This window comes from Adiantum capillus-veneris, chromosome 4, assembly GCF_014529385.1.
Source record: "Adiantum capillus-veneris isolate H3 chromosome 4, ASM1452938v2, whole genome shotgun sequence".
NCBI classification, from domain to species: domain Eukaryota; kingdom Viridiplantae; phylum Streptophyta; class Polypodiopsida; order Polypodiales; family Pteridaceae; genus Adiantum; species Adiantum capillus-veneris.
The window spans coordinates 37,331,174-37,354,866 of record NC_140934.1 but is presented as its reverse complement, the minus strand read 5'-3'; the positions used below and the strand labels follow the sequence as shown (position 1 = coordinate 37,354,866).

Sequence of the window (23,693 nt, the reverse complement as noted above, 5' to 3'; positions counted from 1 at the left end):
CACTCGAATGAGCAGTGGAAAAGACACTAGATCTTAAAGGAAATCCCAATATTGAACAATTAGAAAAAGCAGCTCCTTGGGTGCAAACTCTGCGAAGGTATAGACATGATCCCGTTGGAAATTGAGGAACCATGAAGCACCCAACAAAGAAGAGCACCTTTGTTCAAACACTTTTACTGATACACACCAAAACAGAAAGCTATTGCTTTCTGAGGAGCTTAGCCTAAAACAGCTACGACGCTACTTATGAACCTTTCTTTACATTGAAGCACCTTATGCATGATCCTGGATTGTAAAGTACTGACAAAAAACAAACACATATCTGAAGCCAAAGAATTTCATTAGCTTCCACAATTGACAATTAGGTTCAACAAACCCCCCTTGTAATTAACTTGCAGGCCAAAACAATAGAGTTCTTCTTCAGTCCTTGGCTTCCAAGCAAGATCTCCATCATCATCAGCTGCTTGGAAATGTGCTTCCCTCAGGAGGCTGAGGTAACTTTTTGTTGTGAGACGAAGCCATCTCACGCTTGAGCTCTGTCAAAATCTTCTCCATGGTGTATTCTCTTTTCCAGTTTGCCAGTAAAGAGAAATGCCTTGGCTCAACCTGCTCAAAAACCAAAAGCAATAAATGGAAAACACAATCAGGATTCTTGATAAGGAACCTTAAAGTAATGTAAATGAAACATACAAATCTAACATTGTGTGATACAAGGAGCAAGGTAAAATACTTTAATCTATCAAGTACCCTTCCTAATGAAAAACAGTCTTAAATATGTCATGAAGCCAGGCTCGGACATATAGTACTTCATAGCATCACTTTCTGTAACAAGCATTGTACAACAAGGCTTGATGAAAGATCAAACCATTCGCTCAGGTTAGATGCCTCGTAAGCTGTACGGAGGCCATTGTTGTGAGCATCCTCCACAATCAAATGTAAATCAAACCAAACCTTACCTGTTGCCATGAAGGATCCATCCTTCCAGCAGGTTAAGAGGAACGAATCACAGTAAGTAGAGATATGCACTAGACATTGCTAGCAGCAATTCTATCTGAATTTTTAGTTATTATTTCACATGTAATTTCTACTTGAAAACCTCCATCCTCTCAAGATTCTTCTCAAGAGCCCTATGCCTTCTCTCAAATGCTCTCTCTCTCTCTCTCTCTCTCTCTCTCTCTCTCTCTCTCTCTCTCTGAGGCATCATATACATATACATCAGTATCCAAAAGGCTATAGAGATTCAATGTCCTCCAAGGTAGGCACTCTGTCGGGACGGCTCCTATGTATCAACTCACCCTTGTATCAGCTTTCACCCCACCCCTACCCACTATTTTCTTTTCAGTTCTTTGTACTTTTTGTACCCAGACCTAGTATTAGATTCACCACATGTAACTTTTTGGTCTCATAGGTCATTTTGGCCTTTTGAAAACGTTTATATTTCATTTCATTTCATCTCTCTCTCTCTCTCTCTCTCCCCTAGAACAAAAAAAAAAATCTTCTATATCCATTCCCCAGAGAAAAATACAAGGGGAGTTAAAAATTAAAATGGCCTACCTTCTACATCGCACGTTTAAAATACAGGAGGAAAGAGAGAACTCAAGTATAATCTATACAAGTTCGATATGTTGATCATATGTCCATCTAAAATAAACGAATCAAACAAATTATGTAATGAAATGATACAGGAATTGAACCAAATTCACACATTCTTCACGAATAAAACGGGAGCATTTCCATCATAATTGCTCGATAGAAATCTTAACATCATGCTCCTTTTCAGAGAAACATGAAAGAGCATTTAACCCAAATCGAACTAACCATTATTTTCTCAGCTCACATCAAAAACTCGTAATCAATTTGGACTTGGGTTAAAAAATCGCCTCCACATAGTCCGTCCTTTGGCAGGCCAAAGTACCAGATGATTTATATCATATATACAATATACCTGGATAAGTCTATGAGCCCAGATTCGGATGATAGACTACAGGGTAGTTATCCACAAGACAATGTAATCATCAGCTCCTCTCTCTCACACTAGGCAAAGTAACAAATGTCAGTGTACTGGGCTCCAGATAAAGGGCAGCCTCATTAGCTTAGCATTAAAAAAAATCCAAACAGGGACTATTGCATATAATGGGAGGAAGTAGCATATGCCTATTATAGACCATTCCACTACAAGAGTAGTATTCCTCTCATGCATTAACTAAAAATGACATCTCCATAGGCCCGTTGAGGCCCTAATATAAGTATAATTTACATGCTCATGCACACACACAAAGTATGCACTAATACAACTCACTGTGTGTTACTTTTGCTGCTCCAGATGCAGGGCAGACTAAGCCACAATGAAGCTTAGCACTGCAAAAATTCCATACAGTGATTGTTCCTTACCTACCTACAATGGCACATGCAGCAATGCAGCATATGCCCGACGGATAAACGCTCACCAACATGCAGTACATAATGGCGAGATGCAGCATTGAACAGTCCCATTATCAGGCTAGGACTTGCAAAGCACTGTTGTCTTAATATTGTTTCCGGCTTGATAAGTATTTCTAGTATTCTTTACTGCTGTGTGAATGTTGCTTGAACGCCCCATGCACACACCTTTGCTGTATATCCAGGTTCAAATCTTGTAGAAAGCATCAACGTCTTAACCTGTCTTTGAAGTTATTCACCCTGCTGAGTAGAGAAATTGCACAATCATGGCGCGTGTCCGTGCAAAACTCGTAGAGAACCTTGATGGCAAAGGGCCCCTAATAGCCACTCATATTAAGAGATGTTTAGCGAAACTTTCCAAAGGAGAACCCTGATCCCATTACCAGGTGCTTCAAACATTGCAAGCCTGATCGCAAAAAATGTGCAACACACAAACAGAACTCATATGTCAATACCAGAGCATATTTTGTTGTTGGTTTATCCTGGAAAAACATTTTTGATAAGGCCGCAAACCTTGCTCCTGCTAATTGGAATCCCAGGACCAGTAGCTAACCGAAAATGGACAAAGCAACTGGCTTCAGAAACAACTCGACTAGGGATGCTAGGAAGGTTGGCTTGCTGTAAGGCTGTTAAGACTTTACCGAAATATATCACATTTCCTACAAGCTTTACATAAATAAGACATCCAACATAAACTTAACAGAAAGATTAAGATAATCATAGTGCACATGAATGAATCCTCCGACAACATAATTCAAATAATTGTGAATTAACTCTTCAAAGAGTACATAGATAGTTTTTTACATTAAAACAAGGAGGAAAAAACCGTATTACCATGCCATTGTCTTGATTGACACATGTCATATTGATTCTGGAATAGAATCGTACAGTGGGAGGTTTGTCAGGATAATCCTTATCACAAAACAGCTTCAGCTGATAAATTCGCCCTTCATGGACAGACTGCATAGAATGTGGAAGAACAACAAAACAACTCGTGACCCAAAGAGAACCTCTTTTGTCATCTGCGTGCAATAAGTAACTCAGAGGTTGTATGTACAACAAGAACTCACATTGTGGGGGCCAATAATGGTCCCTGTCCAGGAACGCATAAAGATGTCGTCACTGTCATCCATGCCATAGCTGACAGTTCCATCCCCAATTCCTTTCTCGCCACGTTCCAGCTCCTCCAAGAGCCTAAAGTTTCTAGGAACTGCACAGAGTAGTAAAGAGGTAAAGAACTATGCTAAGATGGCACATGTCCTCCCCCTAATGACGCGCAAGCAATTGCACTACAGTCAAAATGAGATCAAAGAATGCACCTTGAGACTAAAGCCACGGCAGTAAGACATGCAGGTTAATCAGGCATACAGATGGAGGTATTCACGATGAGCATAAGCTCAGATCGTCTGAGCCAGTGATCTACAATATAAGGGAATCGCTGATCATTCTAATTAGGTTCTGAATCAGCGCCTCAACAAATTGACGTTTAGTTCTATGTAGAGATCATTATATCTTGCGACTAATTGTCTATTCTATTAGAAACCCTAAAACAAACAGACGGACATGAGATTTTTACGAGGAAAAGAAAGAGCTCACCTACGACAGAGCCACCACCCGTCGCCATATGTAGTAAAATGAGGGTTGATAACGGCGATGGTGGTGAAGCAGGCGATGGCGAGAGAGGGATGGGCAAATTTCTTCGATTTCTGCCCGATCGGATTCTTTGAGAAGCGGAAATTAATTCAAAACTCGGCAGTGCAAGGGTTTGCGTGCTCTCAAGCCGAGCTTTTCATTCCCCGTTCACACATGGCCGTCCCACAAAGGTCCACACCCACTTAGGCACTAAGCGGCTGATGCGCATGTCACCCAGGCGGAGTTACACGCCACAGGATGCAGTTTCATCCACAAGAAGACATCTTTGATGTCGTGACCTCGACCACCCTCTATGTGTGAAACACCTCTTAGCAACAAACGTTGTTGTTAATCGTATGTACTTTCGACGTTGCTAGAATTCTATGTAAGGCTAGGTTCAGATTAAGGTGCCGGCAAACAACAATCAAATGTTGATGAACTATCCAAATGAAAGCTTACGACCCACCATCAGTGATTGAGAATCAACTTGATGCTAAGTTGGCACAAGCTCTTGCATATCCTACTGAAAAGGCAAGCGGAAGGTTTCAGTTTCAGAGGGGAGATATCACCCAATTCTCAAGTGGATCTTGAAGCTCAGACTTGGGAATGAACCAATCAAGCAACGCCATGAATTCTACATGCCTCTTCTTGTCCCTTTTGTATCGGCCCATCTAAACCTAGCGTAACTCTTGCTTCAAGTTTTCAACTCACATATAGATATATACTTTTAAAGGCTTGATATTCAAAACTATAAAGTCTTTGCATCCTATTAAACATCCTTATGAAAGCAAGTTCATATGGGACACCGAGGAGAGAAAGGAGAAGGTTTGTTCCTCCTACATGGCCTACAGCCATTGGGAAAAGCTACCCATCCACTGCCACTACTTAAGAACACTATTGGAATAGGCAATGAAAGGCAAGTGCTTCCACTATTTGTGTATGGATTGGGGGGTGTGGCAGACACTAGAGGCAAGCTCTCTACCTTTGCCATTGTTTGAACCCAGCCTTAGGTATACTTTTTGAGGGCTTGCTAATTTCAATATGCTGCCCCATAATGTCTTTATGTGCTCCTACACATCTGCATGAAAACAACTCCTATATCTTAGGTATGTATCGAACTTTTGAAGGGATTTCTAATTTTGACATGCAAACCTATAGAGTCTCTACATCCTTAGTTTAAAGCCTAGGGTAGCTTGGGGTTCATTCACCTATACTTCATGCATATAATAACCATAAAAGTCAATGATTGATCGATGTTCAATACTCTCCAACCTCTCAAGCTCGCACTTTTCATTGTTTGTGTGTATGTTGTACTCATGTATTAGTGGCAATGAGATGAAGATCCTCTTCTCTTTGGTCTCCATTCAGCTCTTGCTCTCTCTGTCTCTTGCTTGCAAGTGTATGTGCATGTGAGCATTTGCACATGTGCTTGTATGTATTGAGGGAGGCGATTTATCCAACATTTATGTACATGCTCTTCGATCTATGTAATGCATTGTTGTTGGGATTGTGTTCTTTGTAGTCTAGGATTGAGTGTGTCGGTATTTAAATCTTTCCATAAGCTTGTAAGTTGTGGTAGAGGTGGTTGAGTTCAATTGTAAGGGTAAGAGCTCCCCAGATTGACAATATTGTTGTTGGTCATGTGTATAGCTTGCTGTTTTACTACGTTTGCAACACAATCGGCACCATTATCAAGGAGTACCAACCTAAGCTAGTGTGAATTCAGACATATATTAGTGATGTCCTCGTGTTGCGTCATATTTTTCTCCATTCAATTGTAAAATTGGTGGATTTAGAGTAGACTTGTTATAAAATATAATATTGTGGTGTGTGGCCGAATGGCCGAGTGTGAACCCACTTGTAACTACCTCTCATGCATAATAAAAAGAGCTGCTAGGTGAGAGCTAGGCAGACTCATCTTGGCCTATTCCGGTGCACACTACATTGGTGGAGGAGACAGGCACAACTTCTTGGTAGTTACACCAACTTCTTGGCTTTTTGGTAGTGATGGCGCTGCTCGTCTCACATGACCCTGGCTAGGCTATGGGCAGAATCGTGTTGCCTCTCCGCCTTGCTTCAGTTCTAAGAGGTGGGCTCAGTCAAACTCGACACACCTATCCCTACTATCAGTTGCCTTCCAGGTCTCGTCAAGACCATTGGCCAACCTTCATCATCTTGGTCTTGAGTCTTGCATCAGTCGTCCCCCACGGCCCTTGTGATTTTTGCAATAGCTCCCAACACACAAGTGCACACAGTTGTAATTGGTGGCATGGCGTCCCACAATGACAATGCCCAAAGCTGCAAGGTAGCCCCATCATGAATGAGCCGACCCTAGACTTTGTTGATTCCCGGAGGTAGACCATCAGCCCATGGAGATGGTCGAATACCAAGCATGATTGTCCCTAAGTCGGACAACTGGCTCAATGCAGACCCCTCCACGGTTGCACGAGATCCTACCGCAAAGCCTCTAAGTGTGCGCCATCGTTGCACGCTGCTATGCAGATTACCTAGCATCCGTTTCATTGCCAATTGCAGTCAAATCTTATACAACCCTATGATCATGTTGAGCTCGTAGTTGTTCCTATTGCAACAGCAATACCAGCATGTGAGGACGATTCATATGGTAGCATCATCCGAATGCTTTCCTTGCAACAAGAGTTGCTGCAATATTATTGTAGAGGTGCTTGTTTCTTTGGTAATGTGCATTCACAACTAGTCTTGCTTGCTTCATGCAACACATTCTTTTGCTCCTACATCGCAATTCTTATTGTGCTTGGATTTTGATGATTGCTTCATAAAGATGCCTTTTTCATGATGTTGCGATTCAAGGTGTCAACCAATCCAATGACAGCGACATCAAGTACTCATTCCAATATTCTATGGGTGAAACTTTTCTTGTTGGCAAATAGAGTCACTAAAGCATCATTGTAGAGGTGCTTTTTTGTTGATGAGAGAGTTTAGGAGATGTCTTTTTTCCTTCTCACTTTCAGCTTGTTGGTTTTTCTCCAAAATGTTTTAGTTTTTTCATCATTCTAGCAGAGCTTTTCCTGTTCAATTAAGCGTCAAGTCAAGCCCACCAATACCCTTATGGAGATGGATGTATGTCGCAAAAATTTTATCTCTTCGTTTGCCTCTAGTTATTCCTCGTCTTGTCCATTTCATTGGGATAGCAACCTAATGTTTGCATAAGCGAGATGTACGAGTTCCGTGCCTTGATGATGATCGGCACAATGGTGAGTCTAGCCCCCAAGTTCAGTTTCTAGCCCCTAAGTTGTTGTATGATCACTCCCCGCGGATGAGGCGTTGGAGTTGATGAAGTCCCTTCAGTCATGTCGAGTCCCTTCTCAGTCCAATCTTGTAAAAAGATATCCATCTTTTTCCCCCTAAGGGGGGAGGTGTGGTGTGTGGCTGAACGGTCGAGTGTGAACCCACTTGTAACTACCTCTCGTGCATAATATAAAGAGCTGCTAGCGTGAGAGCTAGGCAGACTCATCTTGGCCTATTCCGGTGCACACTACAATATCTAACTTTACCAAATGATTTTCTATGGGAAGATAAACAAGAGTTAGGATATAGATATGTACTTCTAAACCTATCTCAATGGGGGACCAAAAAGAGAAATGGTTGCATCTCAATAGGGGTCCAAAAGGACACGGTCTACCAAAGAGCAATGTGCAATAAGTGCTTCTAGATTTACATCGGCAAGGGACCAAGAGGAGAGATGGTTACATCCCAATAGGGGTCCAAAAGGAGGTAGTCTATCAAAGAGCAACGTGCATCTAATGGAGCTTAAAAGACCTTAGGGTTAGCTTAATTAAAGACCTCCAAAAGTTAGTCTTAAAAAGTCCTTTGACCTTAGGCAAGCTAGGGCTGACCTTGAGGTGGGAATCCTACCCAAGCATGAGGTGTTTGTCGGCTTGCTAACTAAAGTGCTTAAAGTGTTTGTGGGAACCTTGCCCAAGCTTGAGGTGATTCTCATGCTTAAATGACTAAGATTCTTGAAGTTTTCAATTCAAAGATAAACTCTCAAGAGGCATAAAAGGTTTCCATGCTTAATTGACTAAGTGCTTGAAGTGTTCAATTCAAACCAAATGACTTAAGAAGCATAAAAGACACATGTCAAAATCTTCCACATGTGGCCCTCGTGATGTGCTTGAATCCTATTGGATAGGCTTTAAAGGGGTTCAATGAGAATTTAGATGCATAAAAATAAATGATTAAGTTCTTTCTCTCGAAGAAGAAAAAGATGACACGTGTCCAAAAGATATAATTAAATAATAAGAGAGAGAGAGAGAGGGGTGGACCAAGCATGAGAGGGGATATACTCTCCCATAACCACACACACACACACACTCTCATTGTGTGAAGTCCAAAGTGCAAGAGCCCCATCTCCTTCTCCAAGCTTGTTGAGAAGTTGAGAAGTTGAGAGCATACACCAACACTCTTGACTATGGAAGGCAAATCCAACGAAGAGTCATGCTTCAATGCTTAAGCTTGCCATCTTCTTCATCTTCATTACTATGCTATTATTCTATGCTAAGAAAGAAGAGTGATGATAAGTGAGGAACTATTTCTTTCTCCTATGAATGATTCTTCTTCCTCTTCCCTACCCTCATTTCCCGCTAGCTCTCTCCACCTTCGAAGGTGTTTGAGGCCATGGGACTGAGGCTTGGGATAGTTAATGCTTTTTGCAAAGTTTATGTTATGCTCGTAATGCATGAAGATTTCCATCTTCATAGCATCACCAAGGTCACAAGGAACACAAAGATTGTATTGTACCAAGTCTCTCTTGATGGGAGAATCTATAATACAAACGCCTTTTGGAGGGGGGACTGGCTCCAAGTAAACCGGTCCTCAACTATTGTCATGTTCTCTAATACTCTCTCTCTTACAAAAGTATTGTTCATGCCAAGTTAATTAAGTACTATGTCCATGTTACTACCATCAATTAAGTTCACCCTCTATGTTCTCAAAGTGATCTCACAAAAATGCTCACTTTCATTCTCTTAATTCCGCTATTCTCAAAGTTCGTAGGCCATTTCCATTACATTGGTATTAAAGCGTTTGGTTTCTCTTTTCTTGCTTAAGAATAGAGGTCCTTAAGTAGCCTATTAATGGTTGATTTTGTTGATTATATTAGGATAAGTGGGAATGGGATTTATTATCGGTTTTGTTGAGCCCACTATGTGGGATATGGTGCACACATCGGGAGCTTTGGTCTTAATAATGGGGTCTTTTTAGACTTGCCTACGGCTTTATCATTATTGAGCCATAAGAAGTCTAAAAGGAGCTATCCCTCGACAATCTTGCTATGTTAGACCTACCCCACTACTCTCTATAATTAACCAATTCTAGCCGTGGGTCTAGATGCGTAAGTGCTTATTTTCAAAGGTAAGAGGAGTAGCAACTAAGGTTTTGAATTGCCAAAGGATACACTAAGTAAACACATAAGTATAATTAGCATGGCTGACAATAACCAAGAGAGTAGAATGAACATTGATAACTTTGATTTTGCACATGAAGGTGCTAATGATGATGCCCCCATGTTTATCAACTATCTTGTTACTAGGTTGCATCAAGCTATGGGCAACCCTATGCCGAAGTTACCCAACAACTTCGTGCTTATGGGATTTTACTTCCTCTCCAAGAGGAGAGAGAGTTTAGGAGGCCTCTTGATGAGACTCCCAAAAGAAGACTCTCTCCCATAAGAGAGGAGGAATCCAAAGAACAAGAAAAAATTGAATCCTTAAGTTCCTCTAAAAATGTGGCTAAGATGACGTCTAGACTATCGCCAACTCCTCCCAAGAGGAAACTGTCAACCCATAGTCCTTCTCCTCGTCACGCCAAAAGGAAAGGGAGGAAACAAAGAAAGAAAAAGGCAAGAAAGAGGTCACCCTCTTCTCCTTCTTCTTCACCTTCCTCCTCTTACGACGAATGCTATGGCTATTCTCCTAGAGAATACAAGAGGGGAGGACATCGCAAATCATACCCTGCATGGCAAAGATCACAAAAGCTCAAGAAGTTCAAAGAGGGAGGAAAGAGTATCTCTTTTCTCAACTATGATGGAACCTTTGGTGCCATAGACAAAGTATTGACCTTCATCCAACAATTTGATGCGGCCTTTGGAGACGAGGGCTTCACGGAGTCCTCCAAGCTACACCATGTAGCTATGCACTTCCAGAAATCTACTCATCAATGGTGGGCTAGCCTTCGTGGCAATGGCGAGGCCCCAAAGACATGGAAAACTCTACGAGTTTCCATCATGAAGCAATTCCTTGCAAGCGATGCAAAGGAAAAAGTGCTTACCGAATGGCGGAGCTTGAAGCTGCTCTTCAACGAGTCTATCCACAAATATGTAGACAAGTTTTGGGATTTACACCTCAAAGCTACAGTCTTTCAAAGAATAGACTTCTCCAAACAAAAGCAATAATTTTGTGTGGTATTACCTCAAGAAATGGCCGAGTATGTCAATTCACAACGGCCTAGCACTATCCACCACACTATCATTGCTCAAGGATCAACTTCCAACAAGGGGTGAGAAGAAATTTCAAGCCCATGGAAAACATCGAAATGAAGCTAAAGGGAAGAGCAATGCTCAAAACTCTTCCCAAGGCAACACCAACACCAACACCAACAACAACAACAACAAGGCCAAGAAGAAAGGAGCTTACAAAGGTAAAAATAAGCTCTCTCCCAAAGAATTAGAAGCCTTTTATAAAGACCATAAATGCTTTAAGTGTGGGGAGCAAGGACATGGTTATCTTTCTTGCCCCAAAAGAAATGTACTCAATGATACTCCTAGAGCTTCCATGGTTGAAGCTCCAAAAGAGGATACTCCTTTCAAAGGCTCATACCTCTCCTATGCTTGGGGAAAAGTAAGGGAGCATGATGCTCTTATTCTCTTTGACCCTAGCTCTACTCACAACTTCATATCAACAGAGTTGGCCACTAAGTTGGGCATTCAAGCTTTCGAGATGGGAGATACCATAAGTGCCGATGGCGCTTTCAAGGGATAGCAAGCCTCCGTTACTCCCTTGATTGGGAAGTTGAGGCTTCATGTCCAAAGCTACGTCGACAAAGAAGACTTTTTTTTATCTCTCCTCTCCAACATGAGGATGTTATCCTAGGGGCACCATGGTTCAACCGCATGGTTGCCAAACATGAAGTTCCCCGAAAGGAGAATCTATTTCACCTACAGGGAAAAGAGCATGAACATAGATGCTAATGATTCGGGGGACACCATATCCCTGGTTAATATGCTTGCTTTTGATTAGTCAATGAAAAGCTCTATTTTTGTGTATATGACTTTGTTAGAGAATCTGTAAATGATTCTAATGTTTTCACAAGTAGCAATAAAGGGAATCAACAGGAATTAGAGTTGTTTAATTTCCTAAATGGATTCCAAGATGTTTTCATTGATGACATCCCTAGTGAGCTACCTCCAAAACGAGGGGATGATGACCATGCAATAGAGCTTCTACTACGAAGCTCACCACCTAATAAACCTCCTTATTGAGTTTCACAAGCTCAACTAGAGGAGATCATGAGGCAAGTGCATGAATTGGCGGAAAAAGAGATGGTGAGGCCTAGCTCCTCTCCATTTTGTTCAACAGTACTTTTAGTGCAAAAGAAAAATGGCACATATCACATGTGTGTCGACTATAGAGCACTAAATAATATCACTATAAAAAATATATATCTCATTTCGCGGCTAGAAGATCTATTTGATAAGTTACAAGTTTTGGCCTGGCAAATGCTCTAGCCGCATTCAAACTCACAATGGACAAAAATCTTCAGGCCAGTCAAATTCTCTTGAGGAGTACAAGTGACACCTCCAGGTAACCTTTCAAGTTGTGAGAGAAAATAAGATTTTCATTAATCAAAAGAAAAGTGATTTTTTCCTACAAGAGATTCAATATTTAGGTCACGTTATCTCTCACGATGGTGTATGTATGAATCCATCAAAGTTGGAGATAATAAAAGCATGGCCTAATCCAAGGAATCTACATGAGCTAAGAAGCTTTATTGGTATGTGTGCATACTATAGACGCTTCATTCAATATTTAGGTCACGTTATCTCTCAAGATGGTATATGTATGAATCCATCAAAGTTGGAGGTAATAAAAGCATGGCCTAATCCAAGGAATCTACATGAGCTAAGAAGCTTTATTCGTATGTGTGCATACTATAGATGCTTCATAGAAAAATTCTCTCAAATAGCAGGACCATTGCATGACTTAACAAGGAAGAATGTTAAGTACTCATGGACTGCGAAAGAACAAAATGCTTTTGACAAGCTCAAAGAGAAGCTTACCTCCCAACCAGTCCTTATGCTTTTGGATCTCTCAAAGTCGTTTGAGTCCAATGTGATGCTTGTGGTGATTGCCTTGGAGCAGTTTTGCTTCAAGAAGGGCATGCCATAGCATATGAGAGCCGAAGGCTCAATGGCGATGAACGGGTCTTGGGCGTATACGAAAAAGAGCTTTTAGCTGTTCTACATGCCCTAGACGCATGGAAGCACTATCTCTTGGGGGCTCCATTCATCCTACAAATGGATCACAAAGCCTTAAGAACTTCATGATGTAAACCAAGCTTTTTGACAAACAAATGAGGTGGGAAATTTTTCTTTTGCAATTTAAATTTCATATTGCTCACATTGCCGGCAAGCACAATCAAGTGGTGGGTGCACTTTCACAACGGCCAAGGGTAAATGTGGTGTCTATATCAACTCCCAATGATCTATCTTTTATGATAATTGAGTATGCTATTGACCGAGACTTTAAGTAGGTAATTATAGCCTTGCATTAGGGAAGAAAGAAGAACCATTCACCTTGAAGGATGGTTATCTTCCAAATGGAAATAGGCTATGTGTTACTCACCCATACAATAAGAAAGTAATGTATGAATCCCATGCTTCTCCTTATGCGGGGCAAAGAGGGATTCCATAATCTACTCTTCGAGGAGTAGAAATGTATTTCTGTTGGTCTACCATGAAAAGTAAACATACAAGAGTATTTTTAAAAATGTGTGGTATACCAAAAATTGAAATTTGATCGAGGGAAGCAACTTGGATTGTTTCAATCCGACAGGCTTAGCAAGAAAACACACTCTATGCTTGTCAAAAAGACTATTAAGGCACATCAAATGGCAACCCTCTTTAGATCTCAAAGTTTTAAGTTTCATGGCTTGCCAACATCCATAGTGTCGGACAAAGATCCTAGAATGACCAGTAATTTCTAGAAGGGTATCTTTGAGAATCTAGAAGTAGATTCAATTGCTCTTTTGGCCTATCATCCACAAACGGATGACCAAAGTGAAATAACTAATCTAACGATTCTTGAATCTACTAAAAGCCTATGTCATGGAAGTAGATCAACGTTCTCAATGAGAGAAGTACCTACCTCTTATTATAGAGTATGCCTACAATGACATTCTACATACTTCTATGGGGAAAGCACATTTCGAGGTTAAAGAGGGAAGATCCAAAAGTCCCTTACTACTTAAAGTATATGGGAAGATCTTCGCTATTGATGAATATAGCCGAGACTTACAAGAATCTTTTCCAAATATTAAAAAGGCTATATCCATCTCAAAACAAAGATAAAAAGGATTGCTGCTAATAAGCACAAAAGAGCCTTAGCCTTCAAGAAAAATGATTGGGTCTTGCTAAAGTTTCTTAAAACTCATCTAAGGCATACTACGGGCAAGAATCCTACGAACCACCAAGAGTATTATGCTAAACTAGCAAAAAGATACTATGGTCCTTTATTTTAAAATTCTTAAGCCAATCAATGAGATGGCTTATTAGTTAAAGATGCCCAACCATTGGCTCATTCACAATGCTAACCATGTGAACCTACTCAAGCCTTACAAAGGAGAGCCACCAAAAGAACCAATAATGGAGGACCCGCCAGAGATTGAAGATCAAGAAGAGGCATTGCAACCCGAATCGATTCTTCGACATGAAGACAAGGTACTAAGAGACGGTAATGTTATCCAATAAAATCTTGTTAAGTTTAAGAATTATCCTTTTAAAGATGCCAGATGGATTCTGTTCAACAGTACTTTCTCTACAAAAGAAAGATGGCACATATCACATGTGTGTCGACTATAGAGCACTAAATAGGATCACTATAAAAAAAATATATCTCGTTCCACGTCTAGAAGATCTATTTGATAAATTACAATTTTTGGCTTGACAAATGCTCCAGCCGCATTCAAACTCACGATGGACAAAAATCTTCAGGCCACTCAAATTCTCTTGAGGAGTACAAGTGACACCTCCATGTAATCTTTCAAGTTGTGAGAGAGAATAAGCTTTTCATTAATCAAAAGAAAAGTGATTTTTTCTTACAAGAGATTCAATATTTAGGTCACATTATCTCTCAAGATGGTGTATGTATGAATCCATCAAAGTTGGAGGTAATAAAAGCATGGCCTAATCCAAGGAATCTACATGAGCTAAGAAGCTTTATTGGTATGTGTGCATACTATAGAAGCTTCATTCAATATTTAGGTCACGTTATCTCTCAAGATGGTATATGTATGAATCCATCAAAGTTGGAGGTAATAAAAGCATGGCCTAATCCAAGGAATCTACATGAGCTAAGAAGCTTTATTCGTATGTGTGCATACTATAGATGCTTCATAGAAAAATTCTTTCAAATAGCAGGACCATTGCATGACTTAACAAGGAAGAACGTTAAGTACTCATGGACTGCGAAAGAACAAAATTCTTTTGACAAGCTCAAAGAGAAGCTTACCTCCCAACCAGTCCTTATGCTTTCGCATCTCTCAAAGTCATTTGAGGTCCAATGTGATGCTTGTGGTGATTGCCTTGGAGCAGTTTTGCTTCAAGAAGGGCATGCCATAGCATATGAGAGCCGAAGGCTCAATGCCGATGAATAGGTCTTGGGCATATATGAAAAAGAGCTTTTAGTTGTTCTACATGTCCTAGACACATGGAAGCACTATCTCTTGGGGCTCCATTCATCCTACGAACGGCGCTTCAGGTTGCTGCATATAAATATCTTCCTCGAGATCGCCATGTAAGAAAGCTGTAATGACATCCATTTGATCAAGATCCATATCTTCAGTGGCAAACAAAGCAAGCAACATTCTCACTTTGGTCATCTTGATCACTGGAGAAAAGATTTCCTGGAAATCGACACCATTTTCTTGCTTGAAACCTTTGGCCATTAAACGAGCTTTATAATTGTCAATCTTCTTCTTGTAAACCCATTTACAAGGCAATGCTTTCCTACCTTTTGGCAATGGAACACGTTTTCATGTTTTGTTCTTTGCAATACTGGACATCTCCCTCTTCATAGCATGTTCCCTTATCATTGGCTAGCATAGCCTCTTTGAAGAAGGCTCATCACTATCTGTCGACGGCAAAACAAAATCCACGCCTGGAAAAAAACGTTCTTGCGCATGTGTTTTGAGATCTCTGCGACCGATAAGAACTCGTACTAGCCTATGTACTAATTGGCTGAGGAGCTGTCTGGACAAGAGGTGATACATCGAAAAATGTCACTTTCCGGAATTCAACCTCTTTCACTGGTTGTCTATACATCTTAGTCTCATTAAAGACAACATCACTGCTACGGATTCATTGCCACCCTCTTGGGATATCTTTTGCATAGTTGGTAGTAACTCTGCTCCTAATGGTATGCTAAAGTACGATGATGTTACTAGTGCACTTTTGTCAGAGGAGATGCGTCAAAAGACCATGACTAGCTCGCATCATGGCGAAGCTCATTATGTGCAAAGGGATGATAAGCAACGTAAGGGGCGTTCTTCGCAACGTGAGTCCAAGAAAGAGGACAATAGAGATGCATCAAAGGGTAGATCAAAGTATCGTGGTTGCCGCAATGTTCAATGCCATTATTGTGATAAGTTTGGTCACATAAAGAAGGATTGTTATGCTTGGAAGCGTGACAAAGAGAAGGGCAAAGGTAAAGGCAAAGATTATGATGATAAAGAGGAGAAACCAAAGAATTTGGTTAAGATTGAAGAACTGAACATTAGTTTAGGATGACAATGATACGCAAGACATTAATATGTTGACTGAAAATAATGATGTCTTTTATGATGCACATGAAACTCTATCTTTGTAGAGTTCTATGCCATCTGAACTCCTTATTAGTGGTGAAGTATCCCATACATGGATTCTTGATTCGGGTGCTTCGTTGCATGTCACACCTCATAGGCATTAGTTTACTACATACGAGGAAACCATTAACTCTATTACACTTGGTGACAATTACTCTTGTGACATTGTTGGTGTAGGTGATATTGCCATGGTTATGGCAAATGAGGTGAAGTTTATCATCCATAATGCGCGTCATGTTCCAGCCTTGACATGAATTTTGATTTCGGTTGGATGTCTTGATGACTTGGGTTACAAAGTCACTTTTCATCAGCATTCTTGGCGTGTTGCAAAGGGTCGTGTCATTATAGCCATGGTTCTAAAGTTGGTTCACTTTATCCTCTTTATGTATCTGATAAAAACAATGTTCTTTCTGTAACCGAGCTGCCAACCGTTGCTTTGTGGCATAGCCGGTTAGGACATATGTCAAAGAAGGGAATGGATACATTCTCTCGTTTGGGCCACTTATCGTCTTTGTCATTTTCTGATTTTCCCTTTTGTGAGCACTGTCAATACGGAAAGCAAACACGGACATGTCGTACACATTCTTTTGACAAAGAAAGAAAACACTTAGAGCTTGTGCACAGTGATTTATGTGGGCCTATGTCTTCTAAATTCCATGGTGGTGCATCCTATTATGTTACATTCATTGATGATGCAACACGACATGTTTGCGTCTACGCCATGAAGTCTAAAGATGATACCTTTTCTTGCTTCAAGAAGTTCTTATCTAGTGTCGAAACTCAGTCTGAACATAAGTTGAAAGCTTTGCACTCAGACAATGGTGGAGAATATGTCTCCAAAGAGTTTACAGACTTCTGTTCAAGTAGGGGAATTAAGTGTGAGTTTATAGCTCCTTATACCCCTGCACAAAATGGTGTTGCAGAATGAATGAATAGGACCATCCAAGAGCGGATTATGTATATGCTAGCACAGTCCAATTTATCGCAAGCGTTTTGGGCTGAAGCATTATACACAGCAGTGTACTTGACCAATAGATCACCACATGCTTCATTACAGTTTCGTGAACCTTTGGAGCTATGTTCAGGACATAAATTGTCTTATGAAAAACTCTGCAAATTTGGATGTGAAGCTTATGCACATGTACCCAAGGAGTTGCATGCTAAGCTAGATCTTAAGTCCAGGAAATGCATCTTCATTGGCTATAGTGTAGATGGTCAATTTGGTTGTCTTTTATGGGATCCGAAAAGTCGATCAGTGAAAATAAAAAAATATGCTTTTATCTCATCATCAATGGTCATGCGATGTGCATGAATCTGGGCAAAAAGAGAATCAAAATCATTGATATGGCTGGCAACGTTAGCTGACTCCTTCATACAAAGGTTGAAAAGTTTTCGCATAAGGAAAACCTTATTGCTAGCCGTATCCTTTTCATAAGTGTCGCATAATTTTTGCCATAAAGCATGAGCAGTCTCGCATTCTAACACAAAAAGTACACCGACTCACCAAGGTGCAATCTAATTATAGACCTGCAAAGCTCATCAAGCTCCTCCCACTGAAACTGAGTCATGTGCATATCTTCAGTTCTAGCCGTATAGGCAATAGGCAACTTTTGCTTCTTTTGGACAAGCATATCATGCATTTGGTTCTTCCAAAGCTGAAAATTAGTGCCATCAAATTTCTTTATGTCATAAATGTCACGGTCTTTGCTAGTAGACATGGTGACAAAACTACCAAAAGATTCTGGGAAAATTTTGGCAGATTCTCCTTTGTATTTAGGACTATGTCAACCAAAATACGAGACAAAATGACCAAGTATGTGACTCACAAATCATAAAAGAGGGAAATGCCTCTCAAAAGCACATTGTAGAGACCAACGGAGGTGCATAAATTGTCAAATTGACCATAGACCGCCAACTCAATGTCAAAAGCACCTATACCACTCTATACATGTCCTATGGCGAGGCGTAGTAAGGGATGCTCTAGCTACTTGTATCACGGAAGGTATCTCCACATTTGAGAATACCCTAGCTCAATGAAAACCTCACGCTATTGACCCTCAACAACGTAGGTTATGCAACAAAATGTATAGCCAAGTCATAGAAATGGCTATCATCCATACCAAGTCTCATAAATGGTCGGGAATGCCGTACTAGCCAAAAGATGGCTCCACAAAATCGTACAATGGCAGTATCCACAAAGACGTACAAGTCTGTCACGACGGTCAAACATACGCCAAAAGCATATGCATGCAAAGAAATATCCCTGCGGGGAGTCAAACCGCTCTCAAAAGAACTCAAACATTGTCAAAAGTGCCAACATATGCATGTACGCATAAAAAAGAGCTCCCATTGGAATTGGAATATAGCAAGTACTGAAACATGTAGCCTGTGAGTTGATGCCGATGCTGTAGCCAAAGACAAGATCGAGGCCGAGAAGCACAGAGAAAGCTAACCAAGCCGCTCTATGGACCTGTACCTGTACCTATACCTGTATCTATACGTGTAGTCGAAGAAGACAATGCCGTCAAACTCCCACTCTGCGTGTGTGTATGAGGCCACTCCGAAAGAGGCTACACACTCCCGAATGATCCATGGACTCTCATAGATGGGAGAGATTGCAACAATGGTACCTGTAATGGCTATGGAAGCTCTGCAGCACAAACTACCAAAAGAGAGCTGAAAACGCAACTCCTTAACCGCAGCTCGAATGGGGTTTTTGATGGATTGAATGCCTTCAAAAGGGGGGGTAAAACTCTAGGACGCTTGGTGGAAACGCTCTCGGAATGCTGAATATGTCGATGCCAAAATCGGAACCCTGTTTGCACTCTTGAAAGTGCACATGCGCACGAAAATGATTTTCGGATTGAAACCACTCTGATACCAGATGAAGGAGAGGAGCCGGGAGCACAGCGGAAGAGGAACAGGAATCGTACACACACACACACTCACACACACATCACCATAGCCGCACACACACAGATTGGAGGGGGAGAGCCAACACGTACCGTGGGCCCCCTTTCTATCTTCTATATCTTATGCACTGAGGCACAATACACATTGTACTTAGTGTTAGTGGCTCACACAAGTGTAAAGTTGTACACTTAGGGTTAGTAGCAGTTAGTGATGGGCAGTCGGCCACATGGCCATTAAACCTAACAAAAAGGGCTACTACTAAAATAAGCAGAGAAGAGCCTTAGCCTTTAAGAAAAATGATTGGGTCTTGCTAAAGTTTCTCAAGGCTCATCTAAGGCATACTATGGGCAAGAATCCTATGAGCCACCAAGAGTATTATGCTAAACTAGCAAAAAGATACTATGGTCCTTTCTTTTAAAATTCTTAAGCCAATCAATGAGATGGCTTATTAGTTAAAGTTGCCCAACCATTGTCTCATTCACAATGCTAACCGTGTGAGCCTACTCAAGCCTTACAAAGGAGAGCCACCAAAAGACCAATAATGGAGGACCCGCCAGAGATCGAAGATCAAGAAGAGGTGTTGCAACCCGAATCGATTCTTCAACATGAAGAACATGTACTAAGAGAAGGTCATGTTATCCAATGATATCTTGGTAAGCTTAAGAATTATCCTTTTAAAGATGCTAGATGGATGCAAGGAACCTAGCTTAAGGATAATATGAACCTTGTCAATGCTTACAACTACACTAGAGTAAGCAAATGAAAATGCATTTGAAATGTACAATGTTTTTGTCTTATAAGACTCATTCTCTTTCTCTTGTTGTGCACAAAATATAATAAGTATGCATGCTTAGGATCATGTTTGTGCTGACAACGTCTCCCAAACACCAAGGTAGAACTTGTCACTCTACTTTGGAAGTATGATATGGACTAAAGAGCATACATGCTTGCGGTAGCTAAGTCTCCTGAGCACCAAATGGATTAGTCATCCATTTTGGAATGATGTCGTAGGGTAAAAGGGGATCCTCTACCAGCCAAAAAACATGGACTAATGACTAGGATTTATCTTCTCTACCTCATAGTCGAGGACGACTATGATTTCAAGAGAGAGGTAATGTCATAAAATATAATATCTAACTTTACCAAATGATTTTCTTATATTAAAATGATAATTTAATATGGAAAGATAAAAGGGGAACAAGAGTTAGGATATAGATATGTACTTCTAGACCTATCTCAACAAGGGACCAAAAGGAAAAATGGTTGCATCTCAATAGGGGTCCAAAAGGAGACGGTCTACCAAAGAGCAATGTGCAATAAGTGCTTCTAGATTTACCTCAACAAGGGATCAAGAGGAGAGATCAAGGAGTAGAAATGGCTCAAGAGACCAAGATGGCCAATGTGGTCACCATAGCAAATCATGCTTAGGACACACATCCTCTAAATCATGCTTAGGATCTTAACACCCTCCTTTGTTGGAATGGGAAAATAATGGAGAGGAGAAACTATTGAAGAGGTTCCATAGCTGTTACCATATACATGTGGTAGTGATGTGTGTGAACACACTTAGGATCATCGGGGTATTTTTTCCCTCTTTAGGAGGTTTTTTCCCTTGCGCATTGTATATACGTCCATCATTCTAGGGCTATCTATCTTTCCATTGCACATTAAGTAATATACTCTCTTTTGTGTGCCTTGATCTTCCTTCGTATTCTCCAAGCTGTGTGTGTTTTCTTGTAACCCTAATTTCAACAATTGGTATTAGAGCAGGTTGCGTCCTCCCGGGCTTGGGCCCATGCAAACTCTGTCCTTGGGCAGTTACCTTTACTTCATGACTTTCATTGATGTTACTCCAGGCATGCATGACTGTATCCGCTTAAAGCAAAGTTCGAAGTTTTTATGTGCTTCAAATAATTTTTGGCTATGGCTGAAAATGTCTCGAAATGTACTATGGGCACCCTTCGTTCTAATAAAGGGGGGGAGTATATGTCTCATGAATTTAATGCATTTCTGGCTAGTCATGGGATAAAACATCAATGTACAGTGCCTTATACGCATCAACAAAATGGTGTTGCTAAGAGGAAAAACGGGTCACTTATGAAAATGGCACGATGTATGGTCAAAAGTCAAGCTTTGCCGCATTCATTTTGGCTTGAGGCCATCACATGTGCCACTTATGTACTAAACAGGTGTCCTATGAAAGCTTTGCAGTCTATTACTCCATATTAAGCATGGCATGATAGAAAGTCTTTTATTGAGCACATGCGTGTTTTTGATTGTTTGGCATATGCTTTGGTGCCACAAAACATCGCAAAAAAATGGATGATGAGGCTGTCAAATATATTTTTGTTGTGGTTATAGTGTTGAAAACAAAGGTTACAGGTTGTATCATCAGCAAACAAAGCGTATCTTGGTCTCATGGGATGTTGTGTTTGTGGAAGATTCAGTTCAGCCCTTGCTGTCATATACTAGAGACAGTAATGTCACCTCACAAGACATTTATGACACTTTGTTGCCTCTTTTCAGTGGTGGAAGTTCGAATGTAAATTCCAACGAGGCAAATGTACAGCCTATGGGGGTTTATGAACATGTTATAGATCAGCCTATTACTGATGCAGATGTACATGATGTACTTGATGAGCAAAAGGCTGAGAATGAGAAGGCTAGAGGTATGTTAAATTAATGGTTAGTGCATACTCTACGTGATAGTAAATTAAATGCACCTTTCTCTAGTCGCACTTGTTTAGGCTCTTGCCATGCATCTTATGCATCAAATTGTTATGCTTTGGTTGTGTCTAGCTTACATGATGTTCAGGAACCTCTATCTTTTGATGAAGCACATAATTCAAAAAATTGGATGGCTGCCTACAATCAGGATATGATGCACTTATAGAAAATGACACATGGACTTTATGTGATTTGCCTCCTGGAAAAAAGACCATTGGTACGAAGTGGGTTTACAAGTTGAAATGCAAGCCGGATGGGGAGATTGATCGCTATAAGGTTAGACTTGTTGCAAAGGGTTATGCACAACAAAAAGGCATAGATTATGAAGAGACTTTTGCTCCCACTTGTCGTATGACAACTGTGTGTTTTCTATGTGCATTGGCAGCTCATTTTGGTTGGGATGTACATCAATCAGACATTGTTATTGCTTTCTTGAATGGTGACATATTTGAGGAAGTTTATGTAATGCACCCTCGCAGTTTTGTCAAGAAAGGACAAGAGGATAAGGTGTGCAAATGTAACAAAGCTTTGTATGGGTTGAAGTAATCTCCTCATGCTTGGTATGAGAAAGCTGACACTCATTTGGTCAAACGAGGCTTTCATAACAGTCCAATAGAAAGCACATTGTATGTAAAGTGTGAGGGTGATGTACTTCTTCTTGTGGTTCTTTATGTAGATAATTTGCTCATCACTAGACCAAATGAGAGACATGTTGCTGAATTTAAGGCTGATTTGAATGCTACTTTCAAGATGAAAGATTTAAGGCTGTTGCATCATTACTTGGGTATACAGTTTAAGCAATGTGATGGCGGTATTGCCTTGTGTCAAACAAGTTACATAGAGACATTGCTATGCAAGTTTGGACTTGAGGATTGCAAACCTATTGCCACTCCCATGGAAACAAGTTTGAAATTGAGTCCTCATGATGCTGGAATCCTTGTCGATGTCACTCTTTACCAAACTGCTATTGGATGCCTTATTTATGTATGCAACACGAGGCATAGAAACATATTTCTATTGGCTTGCCATGAAAGCAAACATACAAGAGTATGTTTCAAAATGTGTGGTATGCCAAAAGACAAAGTTTGATAGAGGGAAGCAACCTAGATTGCTTCAACCGTTGTCAATCCCTTATTTTGCCCACTAGAATCAAGAGATTGATGTCATATCTCTTTGGTGAGAAAAGTGCTAGTAACTCACCCCACTGATTGCAAATTTCCCGCCAACTGTAGAGTTAATAATGGTTGCGTTAAATGTAAACCACGACAATGACAAAGAGCATAGCCAGTTTCATCTCATCATCAAAATTGAGTCCTTCAAAATAAGCCGTGTAAACAATCTATTGAGCTCATTCAAATGTGAACGGACAGTACTCTTTCATCTCAACATCAAAATTGAGTCCTTCAAAGGTAGCTGTGTAAACAATCTATTGAACTCATTCAAATGTGAACGAACACTACTACCCTCTTTCATGTTTGAACACATAAGTTTCTTCATAAGGAACACTTTTTTTGAAGCACTTTTACCATCCCATGTTGATCATAAATCCTCCCATTAATCCTTCGCATAATAGTAAAAAATATAGATTCACCAAGGTCCAAGCAAATAGTTGTCCTAACATGAGCATCAAGATCCTCCCACCGATCATCAATGTTTGCCTTCTCTTTGTGCTCTTTTAACAATGCTACAAGACCATGCCTAACATGCATTTGTGCACCATCAAACCTCTTGATGTAAGAATCATCTTTCTCAAAAGAACTAGCCATAAATTCCAAGTGCAAATATAAGAAAAGCAAATTTTGAATTTATGACAAAATTTCCATGAAAATTTTGGCAAAGTCTCCTTTGCACGGAGAACAAAATCTCAC

The 23,693-nt window shown here is 40.5% G+C and overlaps 1 protein-coding gene across 1 annotated transcript; it reads right to left on the bottom strand.

Moving 5' to 3' along the window:
- Positions 1 to 323: 323 nt before the first annotated feature.
- On the bottom strand, positions 324 to 4,194 carry LOC147458990 (ubiquitin-conjugating enzyme E2 variant 1C-like). The gene is made up of 4 exons (XM_086510387.1): positions 4,036 to 4,194; positions 3,510 to 3,649; positions 3,274 to 3,399; positions 324 to 606 (listed from the first exon to the last, which is right to left on the bottom strand). Exons 1-4 carry the CDS (start codon positions 4,061 to 4,063, stop codon positions 457 to 459), a joined length of 444 nt encoding a protein of 147 aa, XP_086366513.1. The 5' UTR covers positions 4,064 to 4,194; the 3' UTR covers positions 324 to 456.
- Between the last annotated feature and the right edge of the window lie 19,499 nt (positions 4,195 to 23,693).

Coding starts and splice junctions, on each gene's coding strand:
- LOC147458990 (XM_086510387.1), bottom strand. CDS start 4,063: ATGGCGACGGGTGGTGGCTCTGTCGTAG. Junction 3,400..3,509: donor CCATTATTGGCCCCCACAAT/GTGAGTTCTTGT, acceptor CATTCTATGCAG/TCTGTCCATGAAGGGCGAAT. Junction 607..3,273: donor TCAATCAAGACAATGGCATG/GTAATACGGTTT, acceptor GTTTTTGAGCAG/GTTGAGCCAAGGCATTTCTC.